The sequence below is a fragment of the Dreissena polymorpha genome, chromosome 4 (assembly GCF_020536995.1).
Source record: "Dreissena polymorpha isolate Duluth1 chromosome 4, UMN_Dpol_1.0, whole genome shotgun sequence".
Taxonomy (NCBI): domain Eukaryota; kingdom Metazoa; phylum Mollusca; class Bivalvia; order Myida; family Dreissenidae; genus Dreissena; species Dreissena polymorpha.
This window is the reverse complement of record NC_068358.1, coordinates 32,042,178-32,057,834: the sequence shown is the minus strand read 5'-3', so window position 1 is coordinate 32,057,834 and position 15,657 is coordinate 32,042,178. Positions and strand designations below refer to the sequence as shown.

Below are 15,657 nucleotides of genomic sequence, written 5' to 3'. Positions count from 1 at the left end.
ACAACTCCCATGTATTGAGCCTCCGGGTCGCTGGGAGTTGCAACTGACAACCCGATTTTCCATATAAACTCTCCGCCCAAAATCCGGGCGGAAGTTTAATCAAAAATATTAGCTACATAAACTATTTCTTGGCATACATAAACATAAATAGATCGTAAATATATCCATAATGTGCAAACTGAAACAACTTACATGATATGTTATGCTCGCATAATATTGATATTAATCCAAAGTTTCAAACACGTCAACGGTTCTTTTAAATGTATATGTTTTTGCAATGGACAAAGCCGAGTATTCCGAATTCGAAAATACGCTAAAGACTATCTCCGGAATCCTCGGCGAGATAGATCCCGTGTCTAATCTACAAATCGTAATATACCGACTATCTCCGGAACATCCGTAAGATGGATCGAATCGTCAATTCAACACTTCGGCTTTCGGTTTGATAACGGTTTTTGTATAAAGTTTAAGTTTTAAGTATGCCTCCACAATTCACCCGCCAATTGATATTGGTAATAACAGGTATTGTGTTTGTAACGATGTATTAGGTTGATTGAACTCGATTTTATAGACATACGTGAGACATATTTTTTTACATTAAAAAATGGGTTCACAAGAAGAACTCTTAGCTATACTATGTAAAAAAGCTCAGAGCATTCAAGAAGAACTTGCTAATATGCTTCCTATTATTATTGCAGAACACGTGATAAGTTGTGTGTAGAATATATAAAACATATGTATTTTCCCTGATATATTTTAGGAAACATTGCTCATCTAGAGTGCTCCTATAATGGGAAATGCAACCTTCCTTTCCACTATCTCGTCTTATCCGGAGAACGTGTGATACAACATCCATTCTAACCCTTATCATTACATCTGCACTATATGCCATATCGCAGTTTTGATGGTTAAGTCTGAAATCAGTATTTAAGGTTCGTAATGTTAACAACCTCATACAAACTAGATTCGATTCTTTTTATCCAAGATAGCAGCATCGAAATGCTTTTCTGGATGACGAGGAGCACAATAATTGATATTTCTTTGAAGCTGTTTGGAATACCTATTTCATTGTTGGCTATTTGTCGTCTGTAGTAGCTCGCCCGTTACATATGTGTAATATTCACTGATTGAAAATGCATTGTTTATTTTTCAGTTCACATTACATTTCGTTTACGAAATGTATGCAATATAGATGATCAACAGTAGCCCTGCTTTACTCATTTGTGTGATTATATGATGTCTAATACTTAGTCATTTACTACGGATCCGACAGTGGAATACATTGCTTTAATTAAGTTTATCAAATTTGTGCTTACTGTATGTGAGAGAAGTTTATCCCGTAAGAATAGATCATTGGATTTATCATAACATGTTTAATGTATAAATGCGCTCTAAAAGCTTTTGTCCGATGTGACTTATGTCATATGTATAAGTATAAGCTTGAAATACGAAAATGCAGTCGGTTGTGCTTTAACCTTGTTGATCCACGACTTGAGTTTTAGCATCGTTGCATTTTTATGTTCATAATTAAGATACAATGAAGATAATGTGTGCAGATGTGTTCGCGTGTTTATCGTTGAGTGTAATGCCTCAAGAGTGCGTGTTAAGTAAGAGTAGCCCTCGTTAAATATTGACATACTATAGCCAAATTCATATTCTGTATGATTTTCTTGTTTTAAAAAACTGTCTTTACGTCGATCGTTATTTTTCAATATGAAAATAAGATCGTGCATTGCCTTTTTATCAGCATTTTCATCTTGCGTGTACACTTTTATAGACTGTGTTTCTTATAGGTAGGAAATGGCACAAAGTTGTCAGATAAGGCAAAACCTCAAAAGGCGATACTATTAGTTTGGGTTGAGGTATTTGGTATTAATAATCTAAGCTGTTTAAGTTCATTCACTGCATATACTCTAAGGCTTTTAATGATTTATTTATCACACTTTATTAAAATTTTAACGATCATTATTATTACTTTTATTATTTTATTATAATAATAATAATAATAATAACAATAATAATAATTATTATTATTATTATTATTATTATTATTATTTTTATTATTATTATTATTATTATGTAAAACAAAACATATTATTATTATGCATAACAAAGCATTTACTCATGTGAAATGATTTACTTTTGCTATCTGACAATAAACAATAATCATAGCGCAAAATTAGTAATGCTAGTATACATATAGTCATACGAATGAAATCAGAACAGTTGTCAAAGATCCTAGTTCAAGAAGCACAAAACAAAGTAGACTTCACTGCAATACAATTATGCAAACAATAATACTTTTGTAAACAGATGCGTGTTCTTCTTGTTTTATCTTGTGATAAACATAACACAAAATCGGCATATGTGCTGTTTATCGTATTCCTGAACTCCTGCCCCACCCCTTCCACAGCTCAAGACCACGCAACATACGAACAAAACAATTCAATATTGCTCAAAACTTGGGCGATTCCAATAACTTAATTAGGTAGCAGGTGATGGGAAACACTCCGAGTTCAAGCGCAGAACAACAGCATGTCAGGTAAAAGTCGACCTCTTATACTTGCGTCGAAAAATTAAGTTCATCACCCTTCCCCGATAAAAAAAAACAACAAAAACAAATACCACCAACACAAGAAAACCCACAACAAACATACACAACAAAAAGCAACATAAAACGATATAAAAAAGTTTTTTCTCCTATTAAGCAACCCAGAAAACCCTCGATCATCTCCGCGGCTGGCGTCACTTTCTGGCTAGCAGAACAGATGCGATTTTATATTCTACCAGTATCTGTTTCAGTCAGAGAGAACACGGTATCTTTTTAACGCATAATCTTAAAGGTGATTTTTAACGATATGTTTATGCACAACTACTTCACCTTTTCATTAACACAGTGCATGGACAATGCTTTTGTAGTTAAAAATCTAAATCAGGCACAAAGCGGGTTAAGGATCTGGATAAACGTATGAAGATTGTGCGACATTGTTGATGAGGTCTTTTGTGAACGCGACGTAGACAAATGAACAAATTTCAAGCGTAGAAGATACACAACGAGAGATCGACCTGAAGTGCACACGTCAGCGTTACAATCATGAATTCTTATGAGTCTCTATCAGGTCTTAATGCAGTATATACTTGGATCGTACTGTTTCTGTTTTCCTTTCTCGTTCTCACTATATACGTTGTAAGCTTTCCATGTCCTACACGCTCACCAAGACACTACCAGGTCTCCACTGCGAATCTGTTTGTACGCTACGCGTTCAAAAAATCCTCACCATCCTGTAAGGAGAAAGTGAAATAGCAGAATTATGAAACTAAATTTTAAAACTTTATATTTCATTACCACACATGCGCGCTTATTCAAATAAAGTAATATTACCATTTATAAAAACATACTCACGTAAAACAACATACCCAAGTTGTTTTACAGGGGCCATGAAATCTATGAACGTGGTTGTCTAGAAGTGTTCGCAACATCATCATATTCACTGGTTAAGACAATAATGAAACAATGAAGTTATACGATTAAGATTCGCCAATTTTGAACGCCGCTTCTCTCTTATTAAATAGGAAAATATGAACTTCCTAACAAACACACTGAGTACACGCTTAAGTGTTTATATATGATAATCGGAATATATATATATATATACTATATTATATATATATATATATATATATATATATATATATATCATATATATATATATATACAGAGAGAGAAGAGAGAGAGAGAGAGATAGAGAGAGCGCGAGAGAGATCAGAGAGAGCGATAGAGAGAATCTAGAGAGCGCGCCGCGAGAGAGCATAGAGACTATGAGAGAGAAGCGCTCGCGCTCTCGCTAGACGCCTCTGATCTCACGCTCTCTGCTCCCATATACGCCAGCTCGATAGACGAATAGGGTAGGATATAGAATATGACCTTCCCAACAACCACTGAGTGAACGCTTAAGTTTTTTATATGATAAATCGGAATATTATATATATATATATATAATATCATATATATCTATATATCTCTCTCTCATCCCGCGCAGAGAGAGAGGCGAGAGCGACAGACGAGCTTAGCGAGCGCGCGTGATCGAGCGCGCGAGCGCGCGCTCTCGAGCGCGCTCGCGCGCGCGCCCTCGCCGCTCGCGCGCTCGCTATCCGGCTCTCTCCGAGCTCGATCTCGCTGCCTCGCTCTCTCTCCTCGCGCTCGCGCTCTCTAGCTCCTCTCTCCTTGGAGAGAGAGAAGAGAGAGAGAGAGAGACTCTAGCTTATGTATGGATTAAAATTATTCAAGAATACAGTTTCATTAACACTTAAATTTGTTCTCGAGTTATTCAACTGTAATCGGTTTACTACATGAACTAATGGTGATCTGAAAATTGCCCTAATCTAGCCCAAATAAAGTCCGAAGCGAAATCAAAATATAAATTATCGAGTCGTTACGTGGTATCTAATGTGTCTTTAAAACGTTTACAGAGAACTGAAAAGCACCCACTTTGTATGCAATATGCAATTCGAACCGAAGCATTCATTACAAATATATATGTTTGATAGTTTTCACAAAAGAGAAATAATTCCTTTTCGTTATCAAGCGGAAACTACAATCTGACATTTTTTGAAAACGCGACCAACCAGCACAACCACCACACTCCGACCCCCACCGCATACACCCAAGAACATCCTGATTTGGCATAACGTATTGTTATCTTGCAGCCAATTGCTTAATAGCATGCAAACACAATTACTTTCTATACAATTTCTTAAAAATATTACCTTTCTGGTTGAACCGGAAGGTTGTCAATCACTGAAACACAACGAAAAATACTGAGTTGAAAGTTATAAATGCTTTTAGATAGACAAAGTCGCGAAATCGTAGTAGATATGCTGTTAGAATTCAGACCCTAGGTCCGTGTTTAGATTCACCATGTGCCGTTAACCATGTGCCAGTTTTCTTTATATCTTACCAAAAACACACATTACTAATTCTTCCCAGATTAACGGTGTCTCATTACTCTAAAGTGTTGCGAAGCAATTGAGCTTATATTCAAGACCTTTACCCTTTACCTTAATTATAAAAACATTAACAAAATACAATCGCATTCTAAACCTGGACTATCTGACAGTCTATCTGAAAATGTATTTCTTCATAATTGTATGTACATTCACAAAACATAGATGGCCTTCTCATATTTATTCAGGAATATGAACATCACGTGACGCTAAAGTATAATATAGACAAGATTCTAACGCACTTGAATATTTGACCATAAAATACAAACACAACGTACAGATGTTGCATTTTTATATTTGTGTCTAACATTGGTAGCTGAACTTTTACTGTCTCCGACTAAGCAAAAACGGTAATACGCTGACCTGTTAAATACTGTAAACATGTTTCGGAGATTGCCGAATCGGTTGTCGAACTACTGCTATCTGTAAAAAGATAGAATACAAAACTATAATAAAAAATATGGGACAAAATAAAGGCAAACAATCAGATGAAAGTATACACTTATACAAATGTGTACAATTTAACTAATTGTATAGTGATATGCTCATTTTCGAATGTCGAAGTAAATTTTTCTACAATAATCTGCTGCTGTAGTCAAAATTACCATTAAACAAATCTAGCATTCTTTAAACATCTAGCATTCTACCAGTGTCACATTAATTCCTTTTAGTATACAAAGTAAAACATAAATAAGGCTACGGCTAATGCTACTACTACTGCTTCATCATGTATAACTTCTAGCACTACAACGTGTACTACTTCTAATAGTAAAGAACTATCAACAACTACGTTCGTATACCAACTTATCTATTTGTGAGAATTAAGTTTTGGTATACAAATACAGCTGGAACTCTTAAACACATGGGATAACTTACGACAGCACTCAGTCATGTATTCTTTTACTTTATCTTCAACAACCTCTCCAATACAGTTGTACTGCTCCTCAGCCGGGTCTCTAGAGCGAATCAGGATGCCATACGCGTCTTTATTTGCCCTGTGCATATCACAGCGCGAATTACTCAGACTAGTGGATTTTGTTGAAACTATCGGTTATCGGTAAACTCAAAATAAACAATATACTGTACATAGTGCATAAAACAATACTGGTCCTTTTATAAATGTATTGCTATGGTATTAAAAGTTTATGCGAACATTTCCCAATTTGAATTGGTGGATGGCATATGTTTGACGTTAACACAATCGATATTAAAGGAAATAGGTATTTAATGAAAACCGCAATGAATTGAACCCCTTGACATACTTTAGACTCGTATCACGCAATAAATGTGTACTGAATAGAACAAAACAACGTTAACCATGTAAATTACATACGTTTTGGTCTGCAAACATATTTCACCTGAAAAGAAAACACGCGTCTATATTTTGTCATACTGGAAACAGTTGTTAGCCAGACAGAAATTCATTTTACAAGCATATTAAAAATAACTTGACAGCGTTTAATATAAATGCCAATCCGGTATTAAGCTTATGGATATTCACGGGAAGTGATTAATATAACGCATTATTACAACAACACAAATGGGAAACCGAACACATGCGCGACCTTGAATGGACTGCTAAATATTTTCGAAAGATACTCAGCGAATGTCATGTCAATAATGATAATCTTAAGAGCGTACCACGTATATTGGTTCCATCAATAATTTGAGTAGGCACTGATTCAATATGAGCCCTGTGAGCGTCTTGTGGATCGATGCTTGGATGTATTTTACTCATATCAATACAATCATAATGGTCTTCATCTTGTGTTAATATGATTCCGGGTGCATTTCCTATCGTATTCATAGTGCCCATATTATTTTGCGCGCTCATCCATACGTTTTCAATCTCTGCAAGCAAACATAACATCAGTTCTTTGAGTGCTTCAGCTTTGTTTATAGAAGGCTTATTACTATAAGTTTACCACATTGACAGTGAAGCATTGCAATGCGTAGTCTTGTCACCGATTGCTCGTGTGGTTTCCAGCGCTATATAGTTATAGATATTTAGATAAATATATTTTAGTTTTACCAACACCAATTTATGCTTTAATATCCAACTGGTGTAAAAATCTAATACACTTTATTTGATTTAATTTCTTGATATTGCTAAGGTTTGTTAACAAAAAGAAACACTCAACTTAAAACAGTTTGTTTGAATTAAGTCGAGGAAATGTCCGTCTTACATACTGATTCTTACCTCCATGTGCATCATTTCTTAGTGATCTTTTCAAACACAGTCGCAGAGTTGCGCCCATGATACACATGCTAAGCACCGAACCGACAATAGCCGCAACGATTATGTAAAGTTTAGTCTCCTCCGAAACTAGCACATAAATTTGAATAAAAATAACTTTTCAAAGTTCATGCATTTAACAATAACACAGAAATATATGCGTTCTTTAATATATAAACGTGCATAAATAAAACATCAACCTAACGGTGTTGTGCAATCAAGTAACTTAAATCTTAATCTTTAAAAAATATATGAACTCCTATATTTGTCTCGAGCAAAGCATGACACAAACAAAGACGCAGGAGAAGTTAAGAAGGAAATTCGATGATAAAGTTTGCTTAGATATATTAGGCTTGATACATTAAAATCAAATTTATTGCATTTTATTAAATAACAACACCTTTAATTTTTTTATCTTTGAATGAAGATTTAGCAAATTCACATGAAATTAATATTTGCAGTGACCTACCTATTGATTTATCATATTAAGGTTCATGTAGAGGCTTCAGTTTAAAAAATAAGGGACCCCTAGCATTGAACTCAAATTTGACTAAATGAAGAGTGCCACATGGAAAATGTTTACATATTTGCTTAAAAGGATGGTTTTCCTTCAAACTGCTGCCAATTTTGTGCAGCAACGTCTCATTCCATCGACAAAATCAATCAAAATACAAAGCGATTTTAACACAAAAATATACATTATTTTCAAAAATCTGAATGATGTTTATTCAACGTATTTCGGCGGAATATTATATAACTAGTTAATAATATCGACATTGATGAGGGCAAGTAACGCTTAAATAGTAAAAAAGTTAACATATCTAGAAATATCAAAACTCGAACACATGTCATTTCATGACGATGGGGGCAGCCATTTTTAAATTAATAAAATTGAAATAAACATGTTAAAAAATCACTCTTCGCCTAATTGACATTCCAAACGGTTGACGATGCCAATGCATTGGATTGTAATCTTTCCGTTGATGTATGCAAACTGCATGATCAGACCTCATAAACACTCCAAAAAAATAACTTTGTAAGAAGCATTTCACCAATGTTTACAATTGTTGTCGAATGACGTGTACTTGTATTATTGCGCACAAAATATTACGCTTACAGACTGACAGAAAGATCGATACGAAACTCCGTTCAATTCATCAGGGTATACTATTTTATTGATATTATATAATAATAATTCGCTTCAACAACCTAAATGAAAAAATAAATCTTTTAAACGGAGTTTTTAATAACGGAAGTAAAAACAACGGAAGTCGGATGGATATTCTGTGAGATGCACTTCGGCTCCAGAAAAACAATACAAATACACTAAAAAAAGACGTGTGGGGAAAATTTTCAGCTGGAAAATATTTGAAATGGGGTTATATATGTGATTATATGTCTGTGTGATCATTTCTGTTATTAAGCGCGATCTCTTCCTGATTAATGTTAACAGCTGTTTTATTAGTCGCGACCCAACTGTCAAAATAATGATGTGTTTTCTCAGGTATGTGTATACACATACCAGGTTTTCTTACTACTTCACGTGATTTCGACCGATTTGTAATGCACGTTTTTCTACGGAGCACATCGAGTTCCACGCTTTCAAAATGGGTAGAATGAATTGATATACAAATGCATAAACATAGTCGGTTTGCCAAAAGGAACACATTATTCAAAAACGGTACAAGGACAGTAGTTGTTCAGGAAGGAAGAAAGAAAAAAACATGATACATAGCTGTGTATTTCTATGTAAAACTTTAATTTCTAGAGTCGTCTGCACAAAACTCATAAAATCTTGTTTTTGATGAGCAATATCTCCTTTTATCACAATGATTTCTACCCAGCCAAACCTATTTCTTTATATTTATTTACAATTTTATAAGTCGTTTGCAATTTCTTTCAATTTGAGATAATTTAAAATTTTCTATTTGGTTATAGCAAAATTGTTAAGTCCTTGAAATAGAATGATGACTCTTATTATCCACCATACCTGGATTTTTAAAAAGTAGTTCAGTTTAGTTATTTTTAGAATTTTGTTTAGGACAATTATCCAAACAATGCAGTTGAATAATAACTCATTTGTTGTTTTCTGACAAAAACATTTCTGTGAAATGTTGCTAACTTGACCTTGTAAATGTATATAGCTTTGTATTTATTCATCTTACGGTAGTGCATATCCTTCCTAACTTTAGATTAAGAGTTTGTAAATTAGTGTAAAAGTGTATTGGTTTTAAACAAAAAAATGAATAAAGCAAAAAATATTGAATGTCAAAAATGTGTTTATGTTATTCTATCCGTCTTTACCTTTCAAATGATATATAGTTTGACCATATTGTACCACATTGAATGAAGAAAAACCAAAGCAAAGTTGTAATGAATTTTATCACTCCCATGAACCTTAATGAATGATATTTTGAAATATATTAAGATAAGCTTCTTAATAATGCAATAGTACACTGCCGCTTCAAACAGACAACTAAGACAATAAAGCTATACATACACGACAATGTCTTGAACGTCAATGTTGGTGCGATGGAGTAATTGCCAGACGAAAAACTTGCTATCAACTGAGCTTCATACTGAATGTCAGGGCGCAGGTGCGTCAGCTCAAGATCCAGCTTTAGTATTGTCAAATTCAGCGTCCCATTTATATCTATGATACTTGTGTGCCAATCTATGTCTTTACTAGTCTTGTAAAGAACATAACACGTTTTGTTTTGCACTATATTTAGCGTTCCAGCGTCGGAAAGAATCCACTGCAGGTTAACTGAGGTATCCGTTTTAAGCATCGATCTTCCGTGCATAAGATTCCCAAGTTCTAAAATGTATATTACTTTAGGGTTAATAAGTGTGAGTGCACATATGCTGTAGTAGTCGAAAGCGTATTGCTACCGAGAGGGGTCAAAGAAGAATGGGTAAAAGATAGAGTTATTATAGTTTTATAAAGCAAGTGTATTTGTATAGGATGGGGCATTTCTGACAATATTAAAAAAATGACAAAACATGTGATACTAGGAATTATGAATGATATGAATATCGTCAGAATAAACACACATTTCATAATACCATAAAATACATGGTCCTATTAGTGTGTACAAACATAGTTTAACCCACCACATTCGACGACTAAAACGGACTAGACGGTCTTGGTTCAGTTAATTTTGAAAACAATTAACACTGATGTATTGGATGGTCGACTTACATCTAACAATAGCTCCAATTAATGGATATTCGATATAACAATTATTGCATAATTCTTATTGGATGAATTCAAAACTAGAAGATAACATATTTTTTACCTTCAGTAAATGGATATTATATTAAACGGGATATTATAAATTGACTTTTACTACACAAACCTTCAAAACGCTAAAAATGTTTCATAAAGGTTATTTATAAATCGAATATTTATAATTACCAGTTATTGAAAACTGGTCAATATGAATTCAATAATAATAAAATATATTAACCTTGTAAACGTTTTATGTATAAATGCAGAGTTCTGGCATTCTCGCCAAAAGAGTTGGAAGATGCACAGGTATACTGGCCAGAATGTTTACTGCTAACAGCCGCAATGTCATAACGAAGGATCATTCCATCAAAAGTATGTGTTAATGTCTCATTTAGTTCATCTGTTGGCTGTTTTATTAACGTAAGTGTTGGATGAGGATTTCCGTCCCCGATGCATTGGAATGTTGCATGTTCCGTTTCTATCAGCGTCACTTGAACAATATGTGGTAATGCGTTGATATGGAAACGTTTTATTGTTGCGGGATCTACAAACATCACGGAAAGCAACCAACATAACTCCTCAAACACTATCAGTTGATATAGTAATATATGTGTATGATACCAGAGCCACAATTGTAAACATAATATGATTAAAACTTATATCGGCACCTTGGAACGCTAAATGCAAATATCTAAGGCATACGGTTCTGATGAAGCACAAACGTACGAATAATGTTATGCTTTTATGAGGAACATTTGATGCCAAATGTATTGTAGCTAACCACCAACGGCATTACGTTGCTACACTGGCAAAATTTAAAATACACTTCTACTCACACTGGACTTTGAGTTGAAACATGCCCGATCCTTTGCCAATATATGGCATTTCATATTGATCAAAACGATTTATGGCTTCACACCTGTATATTCCATCACTCTGTCTGCTAACTTGAGTTATTGCCAGCTGACTGCCCAGCACAAGTAACTTACTCCCTACCCACCAAGATATATCTGTCGGTGTTGGGTTGCCATGTATATACTTGCATTCCTGGCTTATTGTTCTATTCTCTGAAATTGCGATGTCCTTCATGTCAATAACAGTTGGTGGATCTGAAAATATAATTGTGTTTAGCAACGAGATGTCATTAAGTGTACGTGAAGTATTACAATATAAATGCAATTTATTTAATGCATAGTTTGAATTGTTTCTTACACAACACGACGATTGTCCATCGGGCTATGATCCTTAGCCCACGTATGCAAGACATAAAGGTGCCGTTATCATTCCTTGTAAACGAAACATTAAAGTGTTCATTGTCCTCACTCTTTTGGATTCGGTTAAACTGCGTTCCGTTTCGAAATGACTGTACTAAAACCTCGTTCACTGAGATTGATTGCGTTGATTTCTTTGAAATTGATTTATCGTCAGAACAATTAAGCAAAACGCTTTGGTTTTCCGTTGTATAGAAAACGTATTCCTGTCCTTTATTTTGATTAATATCTGAAAAATAATATGTAGCATAATGTGCTATAACACTGTACTATATTTATAAATCGGGTACATCGAATGATACATCCGATATATTCTATTGAATAATTAAACATATATTCATATTTAAAAATCTGTAAAAATGAAACCGACACCTCAGTAACAATTGTGTGCAAACGTTCGTGCAGTTGTTTCAAAGTTACTGCTGAATAGCATTCTTGATGTTAACAACAAAACGAATTAGGGCATACCTTTTAAGCTAGCTTTACGAAACGTAGATAAAAAGCAATTTAATCAACAACGTCATTAATTGACGTCTAACACTAGCATATGTTATATAAAACATTTACAAATTTAATAATACAATTTACGTTATGAAAACACACGTACCTTTTATTGATACAGTTACAATATTGCTTTGTTTTATTACTGGTCTTAAAAGAATTTCACACATCCATTCGACGTCTTCACTGATTTCCGGAGAGCTTGTTATATTACAACCTGTACGTCCACGGATTAAACATCCACAATTAAAACCATCAGGCTGAGACGGAGGTCTTATAGAACAACCTTTCTCGTGATAAGAAATCGTCAAGACATTCTGCCAATCAGTTTCAGACTTCTTTTTTCTGTACACATTGACTGGAGCGTATGGGTCAAATGCCCAAACGCACACAAATTCATATTTTACTCTTGGTGTTGTTTCGATTATTTGCGCGTGTAAAGTAACGGTTGATGATGCTGTCAAATAAAAGCAAAGCGCGTTTTTGGAATTATTATTTAGTTTCGATGTTAAAAAATAGAAAAAACGATAACACACATTTATTTCGAATAATATCATTCATACGTATATCATAAAAACATTCTATAAATATTAAGCCTGTTTAACAATCAAAGACAAAAACAATCTAATGGTGTTGAATAAAATATTGCATAACTCTCACTGCCAGTGATAGATCATTCTACGTACGAACAAACCTTTGCCACGATCTGAATACACGTATAGATCATTTTATCGAGCATAATGACTGTTATCGGATGGATACACTTAAAACAGTGAATGTTTATATATTTTAACCCAGAGCAGGTTTTAGATGTGTTAATTGTTTAAATTGTTTCAATATTTCAGTTGCATTAATAAATTTAAAAGTTGCGACTTATGTGTAGAAGATAAATATTTGTTGTAATACATAGCACTTTTGTAAAGGCCCATTGTATAATGAACATGCAGCCATTGGGCTAATCATTTATAATCGCATATGTTTGCACTGTGAAACACGCATATCGGATGAACTGTATTTTTTTCTTCATTTATTCTTAGTATGTGCAAACATTGACACATCGAAATAGTTTTTTTTTCAATCTAAATTAAAATATTGCTAGTAAAACTGTATAATATGATGTGCGAATTCGTTCATAAGTTGATTATGTAAAATATGTTGATAAGAAGTGAGAGGATTATCGTATAAGGTTTAATTAAACAGGAAAGTAGTGTATTGTATATTTGCTACAGTAAGGCTAATATTTAATTAAAAAAATATATCACAAATGTATTTGGGTGACTTCACATTATTTTCCTCTTCTAAAGATAGCCTTAATTATGTAAGGTACATTTTCGTATTTGGCAACTTGAATATTTTGCTACATGTGTAAGACGCGTTGACGTCATATTTAAGTATTGTCAAGGAATCAAGTTATTAGCAAACATAGCTCTTGGTGTTCTTCTTGCAGCAGTTAAGTGTACCCCTTTTAAGCTTTAACATCAGAACCATTACCCCTTTTCCACAAATACATGCGCGATACCTCATCACGGGACGGCATTATGCATTACTCGTGTTCTGTATATGTGCGTACCTGTGCGTGAGGAACCGACAGTGACGGGCAATTTACTCGTCACTAGCAAAAACAATCAAGGTCACAGATAGGTGTTAATTTGAGCATACTAGTTTTTCTGGATTAAAAATTGTATTTTCCCAGATTGCGCTAGGCTTTAGAAAAAACACTATTATATTTGTAAAAAAAACAACAAACACGCTGACCCATTAACTAAACATATTGTAGTTTCTTTCAAATAATAACGATTAATTCGGTATGTTATTCAGTGCTCGTTCCGTCTCTGCTGCATTGAGGTTATAAGCGTGATTCAAGTTTAAAATAGTAAATACCTGAAATGCACACTACAGAGCACACACAGCATAAAATTACTTCATTTAAACTTAGCATCTTCTTAGAGTTGTCCATATTTCAATACAACTCCCAAACCAGTAGTTACAACAATCATCCGATAACAACGACGTAACACATGTGTTGCACACTAATCCAAACCGATACGCCTTTCATGCTGAGTCGCTTCAAATGTTTAAACATTTAAATACTGATTATTGTTTAATGTGAAACAAGGATATATGACAGGACATAACTCCACTTTTCAACCGGTGATTTCACATCAGAAAAGTGAAACTTAAACTAATAAATTTATTACGGAAGAAAATGAACACTAGTATTTTAAAGCAGCACTGTTTAAACCAAATAACACACACATAAGCTAACTTGTCTAACACTGGCAAAAGCATATATAGAATGCGAGCCTTACTTTCAGTCCTAACTGTAATCCTATGAAACAAAATTAGTTTGTTGACTAAGGATACCCCAATTTAACTTGAGTTACATCGCTGAACAAGGAATTCGCTTTTTAAAGCTTTTTTTGAAGGCTTATGAACCATTTTCAATGCATCACAGGTCAAACACCACAGCATTACAAAAAGTATGGGCTTTACCCGATTTTTGGCTTTGGTTGTATTTGAATTCTAGAAAATAAGTTAACAGTAGATCCATTTTCCGTAGTGTTTGCATTATTAATACTTATTTATGTCTAACCAGTTGTTCCAAATGTGCAAATAACGTATATAAATATTTTGAAAATTATTTTTACTTTAAAAATTAAGATTATAATTAATAAAAAGTCATTTGTTACTTTAGCTATTTGTTACTTAAATCTCTATCCGTTGTAATATATATGCAGTTTACGGTAGTACATTATTTTGTATTATTAAGCCTGTTAAATTAAGCAAACCTTATCCCGATTCATTTGACTAGGCATAACCCTGTAACCATTATAAAACCTACATTCAATTCAAACGAGCAAAACAATTACCACAAATAAAGCAGATGAGTTCACATGGGCGTGTTTGTGTACATGCATACATGTATCATCAATCCAATTTATCAACATATTGTAGTTTCCTTTTCAAACAATAAAGATTGATACGGCAAGATACATTTCGATAAATCAAGGGTAAACGGGGTGCATCGCTTTAAACAGCCATATCTTCATCAATTGTGCAGCGATTTTCACGATCTCGGTCTTATTCAACGCAGAAATGAATTTCCTTTCTGGAAATGCATATGTCTTGCAATATTTTTATACAAATGCTGGGTCAACTTTTAAGAAATATAACGATACACAACTCGCATGACCCAGTTGACAGTGAATGTTCGGTTGAATAAGACCGAGATTGTGAAAATCGCTGCACAATTGATGAAGATATGGCTGTTCAAAGCGATGCACCCCGTTTTGTGGTGATTTTGAGTTGCATACCTTGTTATATATATATTTGATAGTGAAATATTTTTTTTTCAGAAAAGTTAATTTTTCGTTATAATATGATTATTTATCATTCAAATTGATGTTTTCACT

General features: G+C 33.9%; 1 protein-coding gene across 1 annotated transcript; it reads right to left on the bottom strand.

Moving 5' to 3' along the window:
- Positions 1-2,117: 2,117 nt before the first annotated feature.
- LOC127879774 (uncharacterized) lies at positions 2,118-14,364 on the bottom strand. Its single transcript, XM_052426827.1, has 14 exons — positions 14,126-14,364; positions 12,351-12,701; positions 11,685-11,972; positions 11,309-11,581; positions 10,711-11,016; positions 9,741-10,058; positions 7,205-7,330; positions 6,646-6,855; positions 6,338-6,362; positions 5,881-5,999; positions 5,368-5,427; positions 4,768-4,798; positions 3,404-3,491; positions 2,118-3,282 (listed from the first exon to the last, which is right to left on the bottom strand). Exons 1-13 carry the CDS (start codon positions 14,199-14,201, stop codon positions 3,446-3,448), a joined length of 2,229 nt encoding a protein of 742 aa, XP_052282787.1. The 5' UTR covers positions 14,202-14,364; the 3' UTR covers positions 2,118-3,282; positions 3,404-3,445.
- Positions 14,365-15,657: the final 1,293 nt, after the last annotated feature.